The 26,598-nt window shown below is 42.1% G+C and overlaps 2 protein-coding genes across 8 annotated transcripts in view; one reads left to right on the plus strand and one right to left on the minus strand.

The window, feature by feature from the left end:
• The window catches only part of ZNF365 (zinc finger protein 365), a 124,018-nt gene that overhangs the window by 7,953 nt on the left and 89,467 nt on the right, over window positions 1–26,598 (plus strand). The window lies entirely within an intron of this gene.
• RTKN2 (rhotekin 2) overlaps window positions 1–26,598 on the minus strand; it is a 50,676-nt gene that overhangs the window by 4,839 nt on the left and 19,239 nt on the right. For all 7 annotated transcript variants that reach the window (XM_053308886.1, XM_053308883.1, XM_053308884.1 and 4 more), the window contains 5 exons: window positions 22,849–22,943; window positions 21,264–21,370; window positions 12,849–12,980; window positions 2,043–2,208; window positions 1,097–1,204 (listed from right to left, as the gene is read on the minus strand). In XM_053308886.1, coding sequence (XP_053164861.1) covers window positions 1,097–1,204; window positions 2,043–2,208; window positions 12,849–12,980; window positions 21,264–21,370; window positions 22,849–22,943 — 608 coding nt within the window. The remainder of the gene's footprint in view (window positions 1–1,096; window positions 1,205–2,042; window positions 2,209–12,848; window positions 12,981–21,263; window positions 21,371–22,848; window positions 22,944–26,598) is intronic.

The raw sequence follows: 26,598 nt of genomic DNA on the forward strand, positions 1-26,598 counted from the left end.
ATCTCTACTAGTTGGGCAATTGGAATATTTCAGCCAAGGCCCCTATGGTCAGTATAATATGATCTGTGCATGGATATACATGTCTAGCATAATCATGCAGTACAGTCCTTTTGAGATTGTTAGACTTCAGGGGTGTTTATGCATATTTGAATGTTCATTGGTGTTTTTTAAAAAACCCTACACACAGAACTCTCATCACAGAGCTCATCAGGAAGGCGGCTAGGCTACAACTTCTCTCTCTCTCTCTCGTTGTTGTTATTTGTTCTAAATAAGGACGACTTTTGAAAAATTAAAATTTCCCACCTATATTCTGAAATTATATGCTCCAAGAAATGTTTTACCATACAATATATAGCCAAGTGTGCAGGGTTGACTCTAGGTCTGTTCTGAAAGCTATGCAAGATTTTTTAACCCATCAGCTCTGAATTACTTCTCCTGTGATCACTGAGAAAGAAAGCTGACCATGGCAAACTTTCCAGCAACCCTAGATTAATTTCTCAATCAGTTTGGTCAAATATGTTTTCACTCCGTCATTCAAAATTAATGATTTTTTCCCTATCACATCAATAAAAGAAAAGCATTTGAAAACAGACAATGGCACCTATTCTGCACAGGCATTGTTGAAAACAATAGCCAACATGCTGCACAGCCTTGCAAGACTGGAGTAAGAGCTCCAAGTTCACAAGGAGCAACTAAACTCACTTGCTTTGAAGCTCTGGGTGGGCAAACAAGTTCTGCTTCTCTCCCCTCTCCACAAAAGCCCTTATTGCATCCAAGAATGTGTCTCTGAAGGCTGTGCGACTCTCATGGATATATTCGTGGACACAAAAACGACTCTTGCAGGGAAGGGAGAGAAGTAAACATTGCTTCCCCCTAACCCCACTCAGCACTGTGAAGCAATCTTCACAGGCACTTAGTTTAGACACTTCTTATAAGGACAAGGCTCTTGCATTGCTCTTGTAAGGCTGCACAGAATGTTAGCCAATGGGAGTTATGCCAGATCAGAAACTGATTCAGCCTCCACAGAGATTAGGTAAAAGATGCCCAGCAGGATTTGCCCCATGTTGGTTCCAATATTTTGCCATCTCCAACTTACTCATATCCTGGTAGACTGAAGAAGCCTCTTTTGCCAAAAACAATGGTGGTTTCCGTGGAGACATAATGTCAATTTTCATGAATTCCTCACAACTATGTTTCCACTGACCTGAGAGGAAATCAGAAGACAATGAGCAGAACTCAGAAGAACACTGTACTTTTAAAATATACTACCAGAGTTATAGGCAGTTCACAACACTACTGCCCAGTATCAGGCAATTGTGGTATAAATACTGTATAACAATGTTCACAGTTCCTCCAGATTGCATCTGAGCTGATCAGTGCTCAATATTGCCATAATATTTCAGACAAATATTATTTTTTATTTTAATTGATTGATTGCATTTTTATACCGCCCCTCCCAATTTGGCCCAGGGCAGTTTATAAACAATTATGCATGCCTTTGGCATCTGTGGTTGCAAAGCAAGCTCTGATTTTTAATATGGGATTTTGATAATTAATTCTCAGAGCATGACCAAACCTCACCTTTATTATTTTATAGATTAATGCTATTTCTTCCACATATTTGAGTTCTGACAAAATTAATAATAATAATTAATTAATATTGCCAGTGACTCCAAGGGAGCACAGAAGGAGGAAAGTATCAAAATCACTAAAAGGCTTTACTAAGCAGCACAATTCGCTACAATATTTGAGTTTCACAAATAAGTACCTGACTTTTATCCCATCCTGCTTTACTAAAGGGAAGTTTCTAATATTCCTCTGAGCTCCCAAAATATGAAGAGTATAAAGCAATGGAGGATCAAATGATGGACATTTAAAACATGCCTTATTCTCCCTCTGCAGAATACACTACCCAAAGTACTGGAGGCTTCTTTTTCTCCTTGCAAGTGACAGTGTTGTTCCACCATGTCAGTTCAAAATGTTGAGTGCCTTCTTTGAACTTACACAGTTGCCCTTGTACAAGAGCAGATGCAGCTACTTACTGAAGTCATAGAAGTGCTGCCAGAAAGCTTCCATCCACTTGTAAAGATCTTCCCGACTTTCAGCTGCAAAAATATGAGTCACAACTTCCCCACCTTCAGGGTTGATAATAGAAAAGTTCAGAGTTTTGTTCTGGGTATCTTTAGCCACAGCACGAATTTTGGTTTCCTGAACATTATACGAAAGGAGGAATGCAATATTAATATGTTGCTATACACATAAAGCAGTACAACTTTGAATTAAAAGAAAAGTCATAGGCTACTTGATAGGCCCAGCTAGGCTGTTATCCAGTCCAAAGACTGTTGTAGAACAAAAATAATTCCAGATTTACATCACAGTAAGAATATGGAACATAGCTCATTATTCTAAAGTTATATCGCTTGTCTAAAGCACAGTGGTGGAAAACAGTCGCTCAGATGCCATTAAACGGGATTGCTACTTCAACTGCTTCATTTCAGAGAATAAAGGCATGTTTCACATCCCCTAATTACAGCAATGGGGTAAAAGAAGTAGTTGACTGGCAATAAAGTGATCTCTATTGCTGAACTGATTGAAGCCTATGGTGCTGGCAAACTTCCCAAATAAACCTAAACTACTTTCCCAACAACTCATTGGCACATCTTTGAACTAGGTCTCCAGGTCTTGTATGTTTTAAGGACAACTGGCTAACATCCTGACTAATGAAGCGTACGTGGCAGGAGGATCTGCTGGGAGCGCTCTCGCAGCACTCACGCTGTTGCACAAGAGGGCTAACATTCCTGAGCATTGCTTGCACCCCAGAAGGACTCAGTAAGCGCAGAAACACACCGCTGATCCTCAGCGACATGTTTCCACACGTACAGAGTGCTTCTGGAGCGCAAGCAGCACTCAGGAATACTAGCCCTGTAGCCCAACAGCATGGGCGCAGGTGAACTGCATGAGGACTCCCAGTGGATCCCCACAGACCCTCCTAATGCATGTACTGCACTAGTCAGGATTAGTCAGCCACTGAAACCAGTTTATCATCTGGACTGTCCACAGGCATTCTAATTCTACATGGGAAGAGCAATGGAGAAATTGGAGCTCTTTAATCTAGCAAAATTCAACTGGATTGATGTAACCAAAATCCCTGTGACTTTTAGAAGTACATCGTGAAACCAATTACAGTTTTTAAAAAATATACGAGTGCCCTTCATTTTCAACCAATAACACTTTGTAATATGATAAAAAGCTGATATATGATCATAGTTAATTAAGACTAATATAAATCCAAGAAAAACTAAATCAAAAAAGGTAAATAGATGCAGTTAGGTCCAGAGAAGCACAAGAGGAACTCTGCTGACACAGTGAGGTTTCTCCCAAGCCCTGCCTACATTTCTTTGCACCACCACCCCGCCGCCCCCAGCTACTTCTGAGGTCAGGGAACCCTCTGAATGGGTGAAAAGGTACAGAAGAAAGGGGGAATTGGTAGAAATTGGGTGTAGACCTTGTGCAATTGGCCTCTGCCCACTTGACAGGGTCCTTTTACAGGAAAGGAGCTTCTATACATCCAGGTTAACATTAAATTCAGTTAAACATTTGCTTTTAAAAACCTATGCTTACTGAACTATTATGTTTAAAGTGACACATGCTTGTAGTGACGCATTATAAAATTAGCAATAGCAATAGCACTTACATTTATATACCGCTTTATAGCCGGAGCTCTCTAAGCAGTTTACAATGATTTAGCATATTGCCCCCAATATTGCCCCCAACATTCTGGGTACTCATTTTACCGACCTCAGAAGGATGGAAGGCTGAGTCAACCTTGAGCGATGGAAGGCTGAGTCAACCTTGAGCCCCTGGTCAGGATCGAACTTGTAACCTTCTGGTTACAGGGCGGCAGTTTTACCACTGCACCACCAGGGCCTCTGGTGGCGCATTAGAAAGTCTCACACACAGTTATATGTGCCCGTCATCCCAGAATATCAGTGTAATATGCCAACATTGAACTGAACAGGACCAAGTCTAATCCTTATCAGAAAAATACCAAAATGTTTGATAATTCACCTCATCCTCATTTTCAAGAACAAAAAATAAAGCATCAACTTGTTCAGCATGGGAAGACAGGCGTTAAACCCAACTCATCTATAAACTAAAATCATACTAGTAATATAAGCAGAAGGCTTCTCGGTTCTTATTTTATCGCATTTCACTTCAAACACATATCCACATATCCCCTTTTCTACTGCATGTCAACTCACACCAGCCAAAGATTAAATCTGTAACTATAAAAAGTAAGTTACATATATTGTCGTGGGGGGAAAAACCCCTAGGGCTGACAGTCTTTGAAAATCTGCAAAACATTCTTGAGAGGCTATATTTTTAAAGAGGCATTACTGGAGGAGCTGTTGGAAATACAAACACAGCTGTTTGTAGCATATCTGATTAATTTGCTCATTTAAATTTTTCATTCTAAAAATAGGAGATTAAGTAATTCATCCATAAATGCTGTGTCCTATTAATGCAGGTAACCATAGATACCAGTATAAAATTAAGTCAAATAGATTTACATTTGACAGGTTAGAACTTCAAGCAACCTTATGACATAAGTTCATTTAGTGTTTGCTATGTATCTTGTGCCACAAATGCATTTAGAAAACAAAAAGGATTCTCACAAGAGAGATTTTATACCTCATTTGATTATTTAAGTGATAGAAAATGCCAGATTCAGTAAATCGGTTGATATGCTTCCGAAACAGTAATACATAATGCAACAGATGGGATGTATCCAAGGAACTGCATATTAAGCATTCTATTTAAAGTGCCCACAACCTTACTAGCAAAACACAGATTTTAAATATACAGTGAAACCTTGCTATTCGTGGACTCACCATCTGCGTTTTTGTATATCCACAGATGTCTGATACCCGATTCATTCAGGTATCAATTTCGATTTCGTTATATGAGGATATTAAAGGGTTAAAACCCACATATCCATGGTTCCTAGAGGGATGGAAGTGACCGTGGAGGTAACTTCTGACCACCATCTTGTAAACATTTGTAACCAGGAGTCATTTTGTGGCTCATCTTTTTAAAAGGGCATTTCCCCTCCCCTGCAATTTTTTTTGGGGGGGGGGCATTTCTGGTTACAAGGAGACCGTGTAGAGCATGGTGCAGTAGTCCCCACCATTTTCCTGCCAGGTTTTGCCCATTTTCACAGGTTTGGAAGGCATTTCACGGTTTGGGGGCATGCTGGGCACAAGACGACCCCACAGAGAACAGTGCAGTATGATTTTTTTGCTGTTTTCCCTCCACCCAGGAACCTAACCCCTTGTTTTCTATAGGCACAATGCCTTGTTACTCATGGCCAGGGGCGTAACGAGGCTGGAGTGGGCCCAGAGACAAAATTTTAAAATGGGCCCCTCGCTGATACACACACACTCACTTCACATGTGACTTGCCTCTGGGGGGCCCCTTGAGGTGTGGGGGCCCCCAGGCAGCCGCCTCCCCTTGCCTAATGGTAGTTACGCCCCTGCTCATGGCAGTTGGTGAGGAACAGAACACCCATGAGGATTGAGGTTTGCCTGTATTGCCAAAGCTAGGTGGCTAGACTGCAAGTCCCCCCAGTCGTTTGGAAAAATATTGTACCCACCTCTGACTATGTAACACTGATCATATTGGATGCTCTCAGACTGAACCAATATCCAAGGAGATGTTGGATGCCATGCCTTTTAATTAAATCTGGATTAAGTGCTCTGCAAGACTTGATGGCAACCAAACCATTTATTTGCGCCTTGGATTAAACTTTGTTTAAGATGTTCATCAGTTCATGGTTTATTAATTTCCAAATCACCCTTGGATCAGAGACTTTCATTTAATGGCATCTTGGGTGCAGGAAAGCCGCTACTCTCAGGCCCTACTCAGTTGCCTGGCAGTAAAATGGGAGCTGCTTCCCTGCAACTTCTTTATGCACCACTTGGAAACAGTTTGAATACAAGATTATTATGGCCAACTGCATAGTTCTCTCCATAGCTATTCCTTTATCCAAATGGTTTGAGAACTGTGTGGAAAGAAGTAGCAGGGAAGACCCTCCCATATCTGCAAGATAATTCTGAGCAGGGCTTAGAATATCAACCTTCCAGTACCTGCTGGCTGCTGCCAAGTGTGTGAACTGGACCTATGGTGAACTAGGAATTGTGCACTTATCCATAAGGGGATGGTGGAGAATCTTCTTCATTATTTCATTTTATATGCAGATATTGGAATGAAATTTCTGGAGCTGGGAGGTGGGGAGAATCCTCTATTGACCAAAACAGCAAAAATTGTATTGCTTGAGTGGCAAGGACCTAAAAATCACTAGGGTAGTAGTTTCTTTGACAGTTGAGCTCTGCAGCTAATGCAAAGAGAGTTGTAAATATTTGTAATTTAAATGGAGTCATAGTTTGCCATGGTTTCTTCCACTGAATGTAATGTGATTTGGTTATATTCTGCTTATTTTAAAATGTTGTTTGTTATGCATTATGTATTTTTGTTTTCTGCTATGGCCTTTGGCTGATGCAATAGTTTAATAATCCAAATGTAACTACTGATCACATTAGGAAGAATCAGTTTTATTGTATTATATAACTAGCTTTGGGTAAGTCTAGACTAAAGAGAGTTGCACCAAAAAGGAAATCATTTAAATTTCAGGCTATTAAAGAGGTTGATCTTCTCAGCATTGATTTCAAAACAGAAGGCTTGTTCACACAACCATGAGAGGGTGGGCTGGAGGAAAGACATGCTCCTACCTCATGCCTCCTAGATGACCACAACTCTTGTTTGGGTCTACGTACCCAACCCCCAAACAATCAAGCTCTCGCACACTCCAGTACTGTAAAAAATGGAGCTAGCTCTTCCAGATATCCCATGGCGCATCACATGAGCAGTAAAGTGGCAGCCCTCAGTACTGCAGTAGCTCTGTCCTTCCCCAGCCCCTATAGCCACAGAACTCTTTGATAAAGATGGCTATTTTCATCCTGCATAGGTTTGGACCCAGGTAGAAGAACTGGGCTACTTGGATTTTACCCATGGGCCCAGACAACAACAACAACAACAACAACAGCTGGGTTTGCTCCCTCCTATCCAGCTTTTATGGTCAGGAGAGCAGCCCTATTTTTATTTTTTGCAACTGGTTTGATATAGGTATTACAATTCCAAGAGGTGTATTTCCAATCATTCATCTATCATAAACCCTGGATTGTTTACTAGCTTTCCTAGTTACAGAAATAAAAAAAAGGTTGCTTACCTGTAACTTTTGATGATTTGGTATCATTCACATTGTGGGCTTTGCGCCTGCGTAACAGTCCCTGCAGAAGGATTCCAAGCTCCTTAAAGTGCTCGGAAGCTCCGCCCTTCACGCACAGAGTGCACTCAGTATCTTCAGTGGTGAGAGTTTCCCAGTTCAGGGCCTGAACGGCCACTGTTTGAAGGAGGACTTTGCAAGATTAATAAGGTAAGGGAGGGAGATAAATCCGAAAAGCAGGGAGGCTGGGTGGGTGATGTGAAAGATACTGGATCACAAAAAGGATCAAAAGTTACAGGTAAGCAACCTGTTTATCTTAATGGTGATTTGATATCCTTCACCACATGGGCGATTAATGAGCTCTCCTAGTAAGGAAGAGGGTCTGAGGATGTGTTGTTAGAGAACTTGCTTTAGAACAGCCTGCCTAAAACTAGCCTCAGCCACAGATCAGATGTCTAAGATGTAATGTTCAACAAAGGCAAATTGGAAAACCAGGTAGCAACTTTCCTTATCTTGGAAAAACCAATGCCAGACAGATGGGCAGCAGAGGTGGTTACAGCCCTAGTGGAATGGGCTTTGATAGTGCTAGGAGGTTTAACGCCTTGTCTGTCATAACAGATGGATATCAGTTGGACTAGCCATTTGGGAAGTCTTCGCTGAGAAATAGGTTGGCCCTTGTTTACACCTTCGAAGGCAAAGAAGAGTCTGTTGAACTTTCTAAAGTCTTTGGTCCTGTGTAGGTAGAAAAAGGACTTCTCTCTGAACATTTAAGGAATGGAGGGATTGTTCTAGGCGGGGAGACAGGGTTCATGAAAAATGTAGGAAGGATAAAGTTTTGGTTAATATGGAAATTGGAATCCACTTTAGGTAAGAAAGCAGAATCCATGGATAAAGGTTCAAAAGGGGGCCTCCATAAGAGTGGAGTGTACTAGGGAGAGGTTCTAGGGTTCAACTGGCTTTTTGACTGGTGGAAAAAGCCCTTTTTGCAGTCAGAGTGGGAGCACAAGAGTTCCAACCTGTGTGAATTGTAGGAAAGGCTAACACATTTATTTATATTTACATGTTTATATCCCACTCTTCCTCCAAAGAGCCCATACAGACCTTAATGGATTAGTTGGAAAGTCCTGAGCATATTAAGGAGGTCAAGTATAGTAGGACATGGCATACAGAGGCAGTAGTTGGTTCGAAGCCTTTAGACGTTGAGTAGTTTACACATCTTTTCCACTTACAAGAGTAGGTTCGTCTGGTGGAAGCTTTCCTCTCATGGAGCAAGTTCACCCTCCAGGCCGACATGTTCAATGTTCGTAGGCTGTGGTGGAAGATCTTACCCCCATTTTGTGAAAGGCAGTCCACCCACTGGTAGAGGTGAAGGCCCCAAGAGAAGTGCAAGATGAGGGGGAACCACTGCTGCCTCGGCCACCATGGTGTGCATAGTATGCATTTTGTCTGCTCTTGTAGGATTTTGCTTACAACTCCTAACAGGAGAGAAAAGGGTGGAAAGAGGTGGTAGAGATGCATGTTCCAGGGGATTTGAAAGGCATCTCCTCAGTGCCTCTCTTGAGCAGAAGAGGGGGCACTTCCTGTTGAGAAGAGTTGCAAAGAGTTGATTGGGGAGTCCACCAGTGTCAGAAAAGATTGAAAAGGAAGTCGTGGTTGAACTCCCATTTGTGTTGGCAGGATTGTCTGCCAGAATGTTGTCAGTGCCTTTGATGTGAAGGGCTAGTGGATAAATGTAATGGTTTAGGCACCAGTCTCACAGCTTGATGGATAGGTCACACAAGGATCTGGAGACTATGACACCCTGCCTGTTTATGTACGTAATTGCAGTTGTGTTGTCCAGTATGACTTGGATCACTTTCCCATTCAGTATCAACAGGAAAGACTTCAGGGCCAGGAAAATGGCCATGAGTTCTATGACTTTTATATGGAGGAGCGATTGTTGGCAGTTCCAGAAACCCTGTGCTTGAAGTCCTGCACAATGAGTACCCCATCCTTGCAGGGAGGCATCCATTGTAAGGGTGGCAATAGGAGGCTGGAATGGGATTCACTTCATGAGATTCTCTGGTGGAGTCCACCATAGTAGAGAGTCCAGTACTGGTGGTGGCAGTAGAAGCTGCAGGTGTTAGCTGTCCACATTGGGTCTGAATTTTGAGAGAAGCCATAACTGGAGGCACCGGCTGCGTAGCCTGGCCTGATGAACAGTTGCCATGCAAAACACCAGACCCAAGAGTATCAGGCCCAAGATGGACCGAGTCCCCTGAATGGGACTGGTCCAGAAAGAATGGATTGTATGTAGTATTGAGAGCCATTTTTCCTCTGGCAGGAAAGCTAGTTTCAAATTTGGGTCTAGAATGGAGCCTATGTATGTCAGAGACTTCTGAGGAACCAGGAAGAACTTTTTGAAATTCACCTGGATGCCCAGCTGTTCTAACAGTGTGAGCACCATCCATATGTGATTGGCAAGTAGTATTTTGTCCTGAGATGTGATCAGCCAGCTGTCTAAGTATAGGAAGATAGCCACACCCTCTGTCCGGAGGTGGGCAATGATCATGCTTGCTCACTTTGTGAAGATGCGTGGTGCCATGGAGAGACTTAACAGAAGGACTGTATATTGGTAAGCCTAGTCCCTCATGGTGAACCGGAGTTACTGCCTGTGCCTTGGATGAAACCCCACATGGAAGTAGGCATCTTTGAGGTCCAAGATGGCAAGCCATTCTCCCACTGCTAAGAGCGGAATGAGCTGCTGGAGAGTTAGCATTTGGAACTTCTTTATATGGATGAACTTGTTCATGAAACGTAGGTCTAATATTGGCTGGAGGCCTCCATCTCTTTTGGGTACTTGGAAGTACCTGGAACAGAACTCTGCCCATTGGTCCTTCCGTGAAACAGGTTCTATCACCCCTTTGGACAAACGTTCTTGAACTTCTGCTAGCAACATAGAAGTTACCAGAGTGTGTTTCACCCCTAGGAAAGGAGGAGAGGTATGGGATTCTATGGCGTAGCCAGTAGAGATGATACTCAGCATCCAAGCGCTGGAAGACAACAAGCTGGAAGGAAAGTTGCTAGTCTTATGGGAAAACAAATGGCAATAGGCAGGGGGACCAGAGAGTCAAACACTCTGCTTGGGCTGGTCCTGGTGTTTGCTCTTTTGTTGCTGTTTATTCTTGTGTAAGAAAGAGCGCTTGGGGGTGTACTGGTAGGACTTTCTGCTAACTCTGTGATCAGAATGACTGTATTGGTATCTGAGTTTATCAAAACTTCTGAGAGTAAGATTGAGTAGAGGCAGATGTAAAACTTCTTACCCATGAATCTCGACTACTTCATACATTCCATAGTTATGAGTTCTATTTTGGAACTCATAAAGAGGCCTGCCCCATTAAAGGGGAGGTCCTCAATTTTGTCTCTCATATATATGGTTGTGGTATCGGTTGTAGCACAGGAAGGTCTTGGGGACCATTTGAAAGAAGCAACTGATGTAGCCTGGGATAGAGGGCTTTGAGATGCAGTGGTTGGTTTAAATCTTTTGAATTTCCAGAGCCTGAATTCTTCATAGTCATATGGCAGAGATGGGAAAGGAACATATGAAAGGTATTTAAATCTCCCCAGCCTTCTGACATAGCCCAGGTTCAGGGCCCCAGGGATGCTCCAGTAATTCAGCTGCTTATGGTAAGGTGAGTAAGCAGGGAGTAAAAAGTGAAGCCTTTCTTTCCAGGGCTGAACATGATGGTGAGATTGGAAACACACAGGGGTTGTTTGCACTGGGGAAGCTGATGGTGTTTGGGGAATTTCCAAAGCACCAGAGCTATTATCATCAATGATGAGGCCATGGAGAGAGAAGCCTTTGAATGCAGAGCCAGATGGAGTCATTAAGTGGAGAAACTAGAATGTCTTGGAAGAGAGGGTAATCCTTCGGTATCGACAGGAAGTTACATCCCAGGACAGGCGTCAGGATGGTAGTCGAAAAGTGGGCACTTCCTTGAAACGTTCATGTCCAGATGAGGCTGGTAAAGTCAACAGCATTAATGAAGTTCCGACATCAGCAGAGCTCAACTGTGATGCAGGCACTGAGGTCAGTATCGGTATCAATGACGGGCTATTGAAGCTAGTTCGACAATCTCCGGCAAGAAGGAGGACAAATGTACAGGGATGGCTTGGACAATCGATAGAGATGGTGTCCTGAAACCATTCAGTGTCAATATTGGTGAAGGTTGACCGGGTTGCGACAAGAGTGACGGGTGGCTTGACATCGAAGCAGATATTGAAGTCGATGGTCGTGCCAGTGTTGGTGTAAGAGTTGAAGAGACAGATTGAAATGCAATTTGAGTCAACGTCGACAAGATATCTTTCAGTGTTTTGATTCAAAGGAGGAATCCTCCTCCTGGTGCTCCCGCTTCTTGTGATGCTTATGGCCATCCTTGGAAACATCATGGGGTTTCTTGACGGTAGCTTCTGTGATAGTGGTGGATTAAGTCGATGGAGTCGAGCCCGACTCCAACATAGACGGAGCCAACAATGAAGGAGAGCACAGCATTAGAGTTGACAGGCGTAGGACCCGCTTGGACAGGGAGGCCCTCAAACTTAACTCCCTGCTCTTTTGAGTCTGTTTTGAAAAGGACAGACAAGTGTGGGTATTGTGGTCTTCCCCAAGACAGAGCAAACAAAGATGGTGCCCGATGAAAGAAGGGCTCCATGTCAGGATAAGCAGTGCTTGAAATTCTTTTTAGAGTCTATTAGCCACAGAATTGAAATGCTGGGCAAAGAATTGCCAGGAAAACAGCCCAAGATTGTGGAAAACTAATAATCAAACCGTAAACCTTTCCCCCGAGGAACCAAGTAGGAGGAGTGAGAACCTGAGGGAACTGTCCACAAAGGCAGTCAAGAAGGAACTGTGCTGGAAAGTGCTCTGCTGCCAAAGATACCAAGAGTGCTTCACACGTGAAGGACAGAGTTCCAGAGTGCTCTGAGGAGCTTGGAATCTTTCTGCAGAGACAATTGTGCAGGCACAAAGCCCATGTTGTGAAGGATACCAGATCACCATTAGATCATGTACTTTGGTTTGTGTTTTGAAGCAATAACATTCCCAATTGCATTTTGAAGCAATAATATTAAACAAGGCAATGCCCCTGCAGACCATTTTTACATTTCATCAAAGTGTGAACCAGGGCTTAGAACATCCGGTTGAAAACTCAGGTAGTGGGGGGGCCATTGCTGTTTTAGAATTGGCCCAGGCCAGTTTGGCTAAATAATTTTACCCTTCTCTTTACTTGCTCTCTTCCCTGCCATTAAAATCACTTTTATAGTCTGATGCAAGTTGCTTTTACTGCAGCAATTCAAATGATGACTTAGTGCCTACTTCAAGAAGTGTTGCTTGAGTTTGGGACTTGCTTGGTTCCAGTTCCTGACAAAATATCCTCAGCCTTCTGCATGGCATTGTCCCTGATGCCCATACTCAACATGCCTCAATAGCATGTAACAAAACAAGCATCCCATTTCAGACAGCAACCCACCTTCAGCAGGAGACTACAATTTAAATGACTTCTGTCGAATCACCAATACCATAACTTACCTTGTTGACAGAAACAGTCAAAGCCGTCTCCACTTTAGCGTCAATTTCTTCGGGTGCATAGTAACAGAGAAGCTTGCCACCTCTTAACACACAGTATAGCCTCCTCCAGATAGTTACATTCTCTACCATTTGCTATAAGAAAAAAAAATCCCATTGGTTATTGCCAGAAAATCATTACTTCAGCATGTTTTATCTTCCAATGAGCCAGTTTCCTGAAAATAATGAATGTGAGGCACATAAAAGAAACTACCTTCTCAGCTAACAAGATATCTATGGTATCACAGAGTTGCCCTCATAAGTGGTATATAAATATTTGTCATAAGAATATCATAGCTGCTTTTTAATACTTTGATAAGGGATACAGGCAAATATAAAAATGTGGTGACCAAAGGCTTACCTAGCCATCTTTTTGGCATGTAACCAAGCAAGCATTATTTGCATTACTGCTGCTATCACTGTTAATGTCAGGGCTTACTTTATTCCAGGCATCCCCAAACTGCGGCCCTCCAGATGTTGCTGAACTACAATTCCCATCATCCCAGCCACAATACATTGCAGCTGGGGGTGATGGGAATTGTAGTTCAGCAACATCTGGAGGGCCGCAGTTTGGGGATGCCTGCTTTATTCCTTATACTGTCCAAGTCCTTCCAGTCTCTCCTCCTTGTTAATGAAACTGGCCCGGTGTGATTGGTGAACAACCCTAAACCTATGTTCGGACTTGTGTGGGGAAATTAGCTCAGAAAGGACAGTTTCACGTCAGATTTAAATTTGTGCATAGTTATAGACCCAGGGAATGACTGGACTGAGACAAGATTTAAGTTTCAAAATCAAAAGAAAGTGTTTATTGTAGGGAGGGGTACAGCAGAAAGAAATGTGTGGTTAAAGCAATATTACTACTAAAGATACATTTAGCTGCAATGAGGTGTTTTAGCTTAAAGTTCTAATTGTATAAATTACCAGGCAGGCAAGAGAAAGAGGCTCTTAGAGAAGGAGGCAGTTGGATTTAGAAAAAAAGAACAGGGATAATGTTGGGCCTAGTGAGGGGCAAACGCTCATATCACCTAATCTGGACAAAGGGACCTCAAGGCTCCTGGGACCACCGAGGGACCTCATTCCTCAGGGACAGCTTTGTCAGGGGCGAGGAGGTTGGAGGGATTAGTTGATAGAGGTGAATCCATGAGGGTGCTTCCTCTGTTGACGAGGAAGACTGGGCAGATCAGGCTGGGCATGAAAGCCAATCTAAAGGGTGGCACGAAGAACTGAACACAGCCTGGTGTGGCCTGTGAACAGTAAATCGCCCAAGCAGCAGCTGGTGACTCCAAGATGCATGGCACACAAAAAGCACATTGGATCATGAAATTGGGACTTCATATACCCCAAAACAATTTAGTATATGTGCTGCCAAAGCGAGCACATACCCAAAAACATATCCTGGGGGGACATTCCAATTGCCTTTTTTTTTTTTGTTAAGTAGGTGTGTTTGGTGGAACCAGCAAGGATTCCATTGTTGCTGGTCACTCTTCCCTTCTGTAACAATGTGGGAATTGCTGAGGCACGCCATGGCTTTTATCATGAAAATAGAATATATAGACATGAGAAGAGGAAATCTGCCTCAACGGAGGGTCCAATAATCCAATCAGTACTTTTAATGGGTGCATTTCTAAATTCTTATCGCTGACTCAACCTCTTTTTGTGAGGGGGGAGATTTACCTATATGAGCTTTATCCACATTCTTCCTGCTGAGTTAATTGGCACTTTAGACTGCTGCTATCCTTTGCAAAAGGAGGGGATGGTGAAGCAGTTCACTCTGCGTGCAGATTGACCTTGGCAGAAAGTTAGCTTCTGGGATCTACTTAGGGTATCCCAGACGGGGAGGGCGTGCATCTGCTCCCCTTTCCAATTTCCTTGCTAGGAGCCAAATCTAGGGGCAACTGGCCCACTGTCAACTAAGCGACCTGTCCCCATGTGCCATAAACAGAAAGCTCACAATGCTGTGAGGCTCCTGAGCATGTCAAGAGTGAGATCTCCAAGCCTGGCAATGGGGGGGAGGTGTGTGTGCTCCTGGGAGCCGGCCGAAATGTATTGCTAGCAACATCCTCACGTACCTAGTTTCTCACATCCATTCACGTGGGATTTTGACAGCCAGGGATTGCTTACTAAGAAGTGTCCTAATATCCAGACAAAATCTTTAATCAAAGGTGACAAGGTAACTGGGACTAATTATGCATAACACTGAATAACAATAAACGTGCAACATCATTCTTCCTTAAGGTGAATTTGTAGCAAATCCACCCCTTTAAGCCTTCTTAAGCTAAATACCCTAATTTCCCAGTTACAATTCAGTTGTCCCTCGCCAACTGTGAGGGTTCTGTTCCTGGAAACTCTCTTTGTTGGCGAGGCATAGGATTACATTGTAAACAGAGGGTAAAGTGAATCGAGAGTGCCGAAGTGCCTAAAATCCACCGCCCAAAATGGTTAAAAAAATCCCCCCTGACCCCTGGAAGAGATTCCTTGACCCCCGTAAATGACCCCCTAAAACCAGCCTGAGCCCACCAAATCACCCTGACCCCCATAAATGACCCCTGACCCTTAGACTGACCCCATGACCCTAGAAATCAGTCAAAAAATGGCTGAATTTATTTTAAATGGCGCCAACCGCAGTTACTCAAGCCGCGGTTGGCAAGGGGGGTGAATTTGCCAGTTGCAGATAAATCCGCGACTGGCAAACCCATGGTTGACGAGGGACAACTGTACACTTCCTGCCTCCAATATCAGCCTCAGTCCATGGTGCATATAATGCATGGCGATACAAATTTTAAGAAAACAAAGGGAGCGTTTTTACAAGTAATATCTACTTTACAGAGCTACTTCTTTCTTTGCCCCTCAGTCATATGCTCCCACCCTTTTCTCTCCCTAAACCAATGGGTTAAAAGCAGTTCTGAATGATTGGACAATCATTCCAATAAGCGATCTACCTTGACTCCCCATCTCAATGTACTTTATGCTGTAGAATATAAGTGCAAGCAGTTCCTAACTCTGCCACCAAGAAAACTATTCCCTGTTTCCTGTCAAGGTAAGTTACATAATTTGTTCTAATTGGCAGTCGTTTTCCTTATCCAGGCAACTCAGGGGCAGAGAAAGGGGGAAAGAGAAACAAATCCAAGTTTGGTGGTGCGTATAACAAATTGAAACGATAACCTCTCTCCATTTTCTTTTACAAGTTAGCACTGCATACATGGGGGTGTATTAAAACTGGAAAATTATAGGTAATATAAAATCCATGGAAGCAGCAGCAAAATGCAAGATGAGCAATTCCTGCTCTCACTGGCTAGAACTATTGCTTGCTGTGACAAGTAGTCACGAAAGGAACAGAAGTTTTTATAAACAGGTCCATAAAAATATTCTTTCATTGGCCATGTTCCCAAATGATTAAATTCCCTTCTCTACTCACCAATGGCAGTTAATTGCTGCAGGGTGAGGTTAGGCTGTTGTTCATGCAGCTACAAATATTCCTCTCCTAGGCCTTTGGGTTGGATGTAATGTCATTCAGCCTTCCACTCCCACCTCTAGATTTCTGATAATTACAATAAGAGAATAGCCTGTCTCCTCTGGTCTCCAGGAATTCCAGAATTTCTTTGCAAAAATACATAAATAAAACCCACCACTGTACAGGAGCGAGGACAGCTACTGGTGGGGCTAACTATAGTTTTATGCATTACATACAGGGTAGAAACTTCAACAATTTTATTTAAGTTAAGAGGATGCAAACCAACCTCACTGTGCTGGGGGAAAACGTGCACATTTTGCAGGAGAGAATTAATTCATTTAAAGATAGTCATAAAGAGTTAAAAAGCCATTTTTCATCTTGCAAAGTTGTTTGTTTTGCCTGCTTTTCTGCTAGAGACAGCAGGAATCCTTTATTCCAATTTGGGCTATCCACACATTTGCATTGTTTTTGCAAACTGAAGCTACTTATTCTATCTGACCTCTCTGAAATAAAGAAAAATGTGTTTTAAATAGACCTTTTAGTACAAAGACTGCAATCCTATGTGCACTTGGGATCACTAAATGTTTGATACTATGCACACTTGGGAATAGATCCTATTTAACTTAAATGGACTTACGGCTGAGTAAACTTGTATATGTTAAGGCTTTAAAGATGGTAGGATGAATACCCAATCTTTAGCAAGGGAGTAGCTGCTGCCACTCTCACCACACTCTTAATTGGTTTGACCCCATTCCTGCTAACCCCAAATCTAGCATGAGCAGACTAGCAGTTTGTGCGCAGGTAAACATTTTGTACTTATTTGCAAGGCTCACTTAAATAAATATTCACATGCTTCATCCCACGTAAATTGCATAAACATTTTCATTAGGCTCAAGTAGACATTCCTTGTTTTCACATTTCCAAGTATCCCATAGTAGTTAGGCAAGTTAGGCATAGTAGTTAGGCAACTCAGTTCCTTTTATTAACTCACGCTGCAAGTTAAGGCTAACATGATGGCTGCTGATAGAAGTCAGGGATTCTCCCTGTCATTCGTTTTCTTGGTTAGGTAATTTCACCAGGCACCAGTGTCACAGTTTCAAACAAGCTTTATTCATTCATTGCTAGTAAAAAAGCTCCTTCCTTGTGTGGCTGGCCCCTTTCTGGCAAATTCCTTCCTCTTATATACTGAGCCACAAACACATTCCACACCTGCGCATTGTATACAAGCCAAAGCACTTCTTTTACCTCTAAAGGTTCCAATCTTGCTTCCATGCGTGATATTCCTCACCCATACTTCTGAAGAGATCTGGGTCCTGGCTTTCCCTCCCCACACAGAGAAATTCCTCAAGCAATGTGAGATATCCTTAAGGTGAAGGGGGGTGGGGGATGTACCAGGCACGAAAGCGCCATCTATCTTAGCTAGCTAAGTACTCGCTGCTCAAGCAAGTTGAAAATATCTTCCAACACTGCCAAATGCAGACTTTTAAAAATTACCATGTGTGTGGGCTTTTGGTCATCCTCACGTATGCCTTAGCTCTGTGCTTCTGGGATACCAATGACATCATACCAGGACTGTAGCCATGTATTTCCAGATAATGGAAATGACAATAGTCATCATGCATGAACATATGCTGTCAGTCAAGATTCTCTTTTCCTTTCAGACTTTCTTGTGGGAGAGCCAGAATAGGCATTTTTAATCATCTCCTAGACTTGTACCTACACAGATTTCCCTGGTAAGAACTCAAAACAATCCAAAACAGTATGATTATTAGCAGTCACCACCACAAGTGGGCTTTAATAATTAAGGCCTAATCATTCTTTTCTTTCTATCATCTAGCCATTTACAGTAGGAGTGCCTCAATTCCTTATTATTGCTGATGTACGCTGGATAATTGCAAAAGCCAAAGAATATCAAAAATAAGTCAATATGTGCTTCATTAACTACAGAAAAGCCTTCGATTGTGTCGACCATGTCAAGTTGCAGAATATCCTTAGGAAAATGGGCATCCCAGAACATCTCATTGTTCTCATGAGAACCCTATACACAGGACAGAAAGCCACAGTCCAGACGGAACACAGTGAAACAGACTGGTTCCACATCCACAAAGGAGTAAGAGAAGGCTGTATACTTTCTCCCTATTTATTCAACTTATATGCTGAACATATACTGAGAGAAGCTGGATTGGAAGAAGATGAACACGATTTTAAAGTTGGAGGATGAAACATCAATAACCTGCACAACGCTGATGACACTACTCTGATAGCTGAGAATGCAGATGATCTGCAAGCAATAGTAGTGAAAGTCAAGGAGCTTGGTGAAAAAAATGGGACTATGACTAAATGTAAAGAAGACTAAACTAATGACAACGGCACTGTTCCCTCTAAGGTATGTGCGTGTGCTCACAAGTTTCCTGATGTCTGCTCAGTTAATTTTAGATTCTGCTCAGGTTGAATTAGGAAGGCCCCACTCTGAATGCGTGTGCACACACAATGCCTTGATATTGCAGCCCAGAACAAAACTCATTCCGCACAGAGGTGAAAAAAATTAGAGGGACCACTGGACAACAGGTACAGTAACCAGCCTCAGAATTGATACTGAAGATACTGAAGTGGTGGATAGCTTCTGCCTTTTAGGATCGACCATCAACAGTAAAGGATCCAGCAGTCAAGAAAAAGGCTGCAGACTAGCACTTGGTAGGGCTGCAATGAAGACCGTGGAAAGGATATTTTTTATTATTAATTAATAATAATAATAATAATAATAATAATAATTATTATTATTATTATTATTATTATTATTAATAATAATAATAATTTGATTTCTATACTGCCCTTCCAAAAATGGCTCAGGGCAGTTTACAAAGAGAAATAAGAAACAAATAAGATGGCTCCCTGTCCCCAAAGGGCTCACATTCTAAAAAGAAACATAAGACACACACCAGCAACAGTCACTGGAAGTACTGTGCTGGGGGTGGATAGGGCCATGACGTGTCTATACCTACTAAGATTAGAATCGTTTGGACAATGGTTTTTCCCAAGGCAGTCTATGGATGAGAGAGTTAGACTTTGAAGACGCAGAACAGAAAAATTATTTACGCTTTTGAATTTTGGTGCTGGAGAAGACTTTTGAGGATACCATGGACAGCCAGGAAAACAAACAAATGGATCATAGAACAAATCAATCCAGAATTTTCACTCGAGGCACAAATGACTCCCTTGAGAAGTCCATAATGCCGGGAAAAGATAAAGGGAAAGAGGAAGAGGACAACCAGCAGCAAGGTGGATGGACTCGATTATGACAGCAATGAATGCACCACTGAGAGTCCTAAAAGGCCAAGTTGAAGACAGATCATCCTGGAAAGAATCTATCTATGTGGTTGCTACGAGTCGACACCGACTTGAGAGCACTTGATCAATCAATCAATCCCTTATACAAAACCAAAATATCTATTTACTGTACCAGTAGCATGAAGCAAGAAAGAATGTTTGGATAGATCAGAGCAGAAGTTTAAATCCATAGAGACAACATAACAAACAAGTAGACTAATGGAGCTGATTTACTACTTCTTTGAACATCTAAGTCAGATTAAGAGGTTTTTTTTAAAGGAAAAGTGTCTATAATGTGTGTGACTGCCATCCGTTTTTAAGATGGGCACTGTAATGAAAATATGCCTATCAGGATACCTCAGATTCCTCCTGTGTAACTGTGAATTTAGTTTAATCAGAATGTGTAAGCACGTGATTTCCAAAGAGGTGATATTTATACTTTGAGTGGCTGCCATCTTGAAACAAGATGGAAGATGAAAATACTTTCCTTTAGAAAGTAGGCTAAACATTAGCCCACTTTCATTATCATAAGGAAATCAGAATTCAAAAATGATGAAATTTCAAAAGATTCTGTAGCTGGCGGAAGTAGGGCATACAATTGTGCAGTTACAGGATTCAGTGGGTTAAAAGTCCATTTCCTGAAGTTGGATTCTGAGGTCTGGAAAACAACCAACCTCCATGTGACCTGAGCACACGTTATTCCAGTGAACAATGAAGCACAACAAGGAAAGTACCCTAGAGCTGCAGACTCTCCAAGTGAAACTGGATCTGAATCTTATGGAAACAAGAGTGCTACTTGTTAATGAGGAAAAGATGTCAGGCTAAGATAAAGGGATGTCCACTCCCTTGGTATGTGAACCAATCAATGGCTGATGTGTTGTGTGAGGTAACATGCCCAGTGCTGAACTGCCTGCACTGCTGCAGGTATCTGAAGCAACATCCATGGGGTTGCCAAGCAGGGCTTATCTGCTACTATTTAAAATTGTGCAATTGTACATTCTCAGTGCTACGATGCTATATTTCCAAGCTTGACCTTAAATAAACAGAATTTTCAAGATTCAACATAAACACTGCCTGAATGTTAAGATTAGACAGTATTTATGTTGAATCCTGACAATTCTGCATTCCTAACACGCCACTGAACATTATAGCAGCTGCCATTAAATACTATACTAAGCAGGTACAAAGGAAGGAAGAATGAACATCTTGTAAAAACAACCTATAGTCTTCCTAAAACTTAACTGGAATATTTTTATGTAGCAATTACAGTCAACCAATTTTATACAAAATTCAAATATACTGTAAACTAGATACATTAGCTGATCTTTAAATAAGTTTCAATAATTTAAACAGTTTTATCCACAGACTAAAACACATTTTAATTGTGCTTCTTAATCATATTGTGGTTCATGTTTAAAAATTCAGCTTTGTTAGCACTCTCTCTATAGTAGTACCCACAACAACAATTTTCTCATGCTCAGAATTAAGTCACCAAAGCAAAAAGTAAAAGGGCTGATGCTGGTTTTACAACCACCAATGAAATTTAAGTGTGATTATGAAAAGAGAAAAATCTCTCAAGTTTTGTTTTTTTTTTTTTTTACCTGTTGATTAAGAAATCCAGTCATCATATCCTTGGTCATGCAGGATGGCTGAGCAACTAAACGACAACACATGCTACCATACAAGGGAAGCCAAAAAGATGATTCCTCTAAAAAGAAAGCCATGACACATTGCTAGATTACTACTTGACAGGAATTTATTTTCACGAATATCTGACTGCATGATATGGAGCAACGATATGTGCCTTAAAAAGAACAAAGAGTTTGCCTGTTGAACCTCATCAGATTTTCCAGGACCCCGTCAGTGATAAATCGATCTTCAGTTTTGATCCACATACTTTCATCTAATTTTTCTTCTTGGTACGTTCTAACATTCTCGGGCCACTTCATATATTTCTTTCACAAAAGCAGAGTTTCCTCCCATCCTTCCCCAGTGTGCGTGTCTTGTGCAGTTAACACAGATTGTGCAGACGCTGCATATAAGACCAACTTGACCTGTGTACTTACAGCAGTAGGTCCTTACCTGTCGTCCTGCTGCACCTGAAAGCTGTTCGGAGCAGTGGTGCGCTGCCCAAGACCCGCTGCAGAGGATCAGCTCTGCCACTCAGCTGGCTTCTGCTCATGTGTGGAGGCCATTTGCTGGGCATGCAAATGGCCTCCGCCTGCTGAGTGGCGGAGCCAATCCTCCGCTGCCGCAGGTGTTGGTGGTGCACCGCTGCTCTGAACAGCTTTCAGGTGCGGCAGGACGACAGGTAAGGACCCACTAATTTACAATTAAAGGTGCCGCCCGGTGGCCCCCCCCCAGTGGTGCCCACACCAGCTGTTGCTGTTCTGTATATAAATATACTGGAATGATTGGCATTATCCCACCTGTCCTCTAGGTATCCACTCCCTGCATTGCGCCCCATGCTGTTACAGCTTGATAGTTTCTGGATCACAGTGACCCTGGTCACTCAGATTGCAATCCTATGCAAATGAGCATAAGATAGGAGTTTGGGAGAATGGAAATGCCGTTGTCTCATTACAGCAGGGGAGAAAACTATAGAAGGAATATTGTTCTTCCATCTTCCATGCAAGTTCTCCCTTTGCGAGGTAGCAATACGAAAAGCTTCCTTCTCACACACCGCAGAAACTGCAGTAAGAAAAAGAGCCATTCTAGATTACTATTAGAGCTGTGCATTGGAACAGCCAAAGCTGAATAATGCACACCACCCCTTTGGGACTGGGATGAGGCAGCTGCTCACAGTGAGCCTCTCCCCACACAGTACTGTATACTTCCGGGGGGGGGGGGGGGGCTCTTTTACAGAAAACAGAGCCCTATACTGCCCCCATGAGAACTAGAGCTCCAAGGGGAAACTGTTTGAAAGGACACCACCTTTTAGCACTCCCCATGCACACCACCCTGAGCTCCTTCTTGATCACGCTGGGGGCAGGACACAGATCTGCTTCCCATACAGTGGATCCTTCCCACACCGGAAGCATGCAGAACTGCGTGGAGAGAGGCGCACTGCAACTATGCATGGTTCCAAAGAGGTGGAACGCATTATTTAGCTTTGGGTGTTCTGAAACAGAGTCCTAATTATTATGAAACAAAAATTTACTCATTTATTAGTAAATCTTCACTTACCATTTCCCACAATAGTAAGACTGTGGGTCTTGAAACTGTCCTCCGTGCTCTCCAGGCCCAAAGTGGTATGTGCCAGTAAGCTGTACTTTGCACCACTGGTTAAGACAAAATATGTCTATTTTAGTACTGTGGACTGGGTAGCAAGTTCAGTGTCAAATTTAGTAGCATTTATAGCAAGTTCAGTGTCATCAAATTTAATAGCATTTATATTTTTGTCTTCTTACCAAGGAAGATTGGAAGAATTCTTCTTTGAAAAAATTATAGTTTTATCCTTTAAAAAAATCTTTTGGTCATCTAATTAATACAGACTCTCTCATTATTCTGAAGATAACTATGTAGAAATTGTAAATCTTACAGCACATTTATCAGTAGTCAGTTCTTCCGAGTTCATGACTCCTACTCTCTAGTGAGCAAGTATGGCTAAGATCACAGCCTTAAACTGCTTTTGTGGCTTGTCCCAGCAACAGTAGAACTACTGGTAAACAGTGGAACAAGTTCAATCTTCTCTTAACAGCTCAGAACATTTTAGTTGCACCTCAGCAACAGTGAGGTCTCCCACTTCCCCAAGAATGGTTGTTCTAGAATAACAGTTACATTTGTTTCACTCATTACATAGGATAAATACCACTGCTATGCAATTTCCATAAGCACATCAAGGGGAAAGTCTTCATACAGCTGAAAACAAGCTGTTGATTATAAATGGATTCCAACTAAAAGATTCTCAATCACTTAGATAAACACATAAAAGCCATCTGTAATCGCACTTTTGTTCCATTTTAAATAGCTGAGTTTCTTTTTACAGATGAAAATCTTTTTGTGCTGAATATTCAAGTTAGTTTTGAAGATCCTTACTATTTATAGAGCAAGGTTTGCCAAAGAAAACAGAGTACTTCACTAATGAAATATGCTTCACAGCAAAAATTTCCTTTTAACACCAGAGATCCTCTCTTTTTGGCTAACCAGTATCTCATTCCCAAAATTGTAATCAGTTGCCAATTTCTTCATCTTTCAAATCTTTTATCAGTTTTCAAATGTAAGAGACTAATTGGCATTGTTAGCAAAATTTTGCCTAGATGTCTGAGTTACATTATTGCCTTAAATGGAAGTATTTTTGCAGAAACAAGCCCACCATGCTTGCTAATATCGTAATAGTATTGTGTACTACCACAGCTCTTTCTACAAGATGTTTGAAAGCTTTTTGTTATCTCTACATTAAAATCCACACTCTCTTCCTGGCTCTTGAGACTTGCAGCCTGTTTTAGCAGCACACTTGATGCAAAGCCCCAACCATCACAGACTTCTTATCAAATACAATCTGCAGCATGCTTGTGAGTAATGCACAGCTAGTCCTGTTACAACAAAAGAGTATGTTTCAGAATACTCTCTTAATGTGGTACATCCAAATTTTATCAATTAATTGATTTGACCCACTTTCCCAAAAGCTTAAAACATTTTGCAGAACGTTCACAAATACTACCCCTTTAGTGTACAAACTGCTCCTATATCTCACACCAAGAATCGCAAGGCACGGATGCGAAGCTGGCTTTGCAGCGTTACAAAGCTGTCCCATTTGCCATTTATGGTTGGTGTGGCAGGATGTCACATCATCACAGGGAGGCAAATGTTAACAGAGAGCAATCAGCAACATGCTAATAAAAATTTTAAAAAACCCAAACAAAAATATTGTTTTTTAATTTGAGGTGGCACTACAGACAATCGTACATGTGATGCATCTAGCACAGAAACACCACCCAATGCATGACAGTGGGCAATCTATTGTATGGTATAATATCACAGTTGTACTTTGGTCTCATTCGTCTCTAGTTTTCCACTCACTCACTCACCCATCCATCCCTCACTCCCAACCCCATGTCCTGGTCACTGTAGCCTGACATGCTGTGCACAGAGAAAAGCAAAGTCATGCAGATGTCTTCAGTAAACAGCCAGGACAAGCAATGGCAGAGATCAAGCCTTGTGCACATTTCTGGCACAGATAGGCACAACTTGCCTTGGCCACTAGAAACAGTTATCCTGCTGCCTCTTCCCAGTAAGGACAAGCGGTGGCAGCTCCCAGTAATCTGTCTCTGGCACTTCCTCCCCTGCTAGGAAAGGCAATTGCCGTGACAAAATGGTTGTCCTCTTATTTATTATTTCTCTATGAAAACTGATATGGAACCTGTTGTTGAAAAGTGGTATATAAATATTAGTTGCTGTTGTCCTCCTCGCCATCCATACATTTCTATACACCAAGGCTAGCTACTAAAACCAGTCTTCAGCCACTGTTTGGCCTCACATCTACGAAGCAGACATTTGCCCCAACATCCTTCCTGCTGCTGAAAGACAGCAGGCCAGATGCTCTACTTTTTGCATTGTGCAAGAACATTCAAGTTGCCTCTCAGTACCTGAGAGGTAGCAGCAGGAAAATTTAACATCTCATTTTCTTCTCCTCACCCCCACCTTAGAAGAATTTAGATTTTCAGAAGTTAAAAAGTTAACATTTCAATACAAGCACAAGATAAATCAGGGTGGATTGATTTAAAACAAGACAATTTAAATCATGAATTTAAATTACCAAGAAAAAAACTGACAATATTCTATTATTTAGATACTTCCAATTAGTGCATACTAACTGGTTGCCAAAACCAAACCAAACATATTGATGGTTGCGTCTTCAGCCAGATTTTGCATTTGACACAACTTCTACTTTTACTCATAAAAAGGATACACCCACACCCACCCGCTCCTCTCTTAAATATAGCTTCTTTCACAATCTGCAACCATAACTGCTCGAGCCACCCCGAGCAGTAGTGTACTGGAGGGGAAGGGTATAAATATTTTAAAAAACAAACAAACAACATGCTTTTGTAGTCAGGTGCTGGTTGGAATCAACACAAGAAGGTGCTTCTTTTTTTAAATCTGCCTTGTCTTATAACTGCCCTGACCATCCGCAACCCGCCCCCTGGTTAGTTACTGGGGTAAATGAGTGTTTTCCATGAGATGGAAGGCAATGGGGTCCCGCAAGGCTCAGCTTTGTCCCCCATGCTGCTTAACATCTACAATTTCTAGAGGCCTTTTCTAGAGTTGCCCTAGGACTCCACAGTTCCAGAATGTGCTTCCTAATGAAATTAGAGTATCCCCTTCTCTGAATGTTTTTAAGGACCTAAAAACATACCTATTTAGTCAGGCTTTTAGTTTATAGTTATAAAGCTTTGGTTTTTAGAGTTTTATTTTATTTAAATTGTTTCATGTTAATGTTTTAATGGTATTATCTTGTGAATCACCCAGGGACTTTTTGTATGGGGCAGTATACAAATTTACTAAACAAACAAATAAATAAGTAAATGAAACCAATGGGAGAGGTCATCGGAGGGGTTTGGTCTGAAGTGTCATCAATATGCAGATGACACAGCTCTTTGCCATCAGATCCTAGGGAGGAGGTGGATGTACTGAACTGGGGGCTGGAGGCAGTGATGGGCTGGATGGGGTCTAGCAAACTAAGGTGAAATCCAGAAAAGATGGAGGTGCTGTTGGTCAGTAGGAAAGCCAATGGGGATGGAGGGACTGAACTGGCTCTGGATGAGGTTGTACTCCTCTTGAAAGAGTAAGTGCGCAGCTCAGGGGTGTTGCTGGACGGACCCAGCTCTTCTTTTGGATGCTCAGGTGGAGACAGTGGCCAAGGGTGCCTTTGCACAGCTTCAGCTAATGCACCAGCTGCATCCCTTTCACAAGAAGGCAGATCTGGCCACAGTT

This window comes from Hemicordylus capensis, chromosome 3, assembly GCF_027244095.1.
Source record: "Hemicordylus capensis ecotype Gifberg chromosome 3, rHemCap1.1.pri, whole genome shotgun sequence".
Classification (NCBI taxonomy): Eukaryota; Metazoa; Chordata; class Lepidosauria; order Squamata; family Cordylidae; genus Hemicordylus; species Hemicordylus capensis.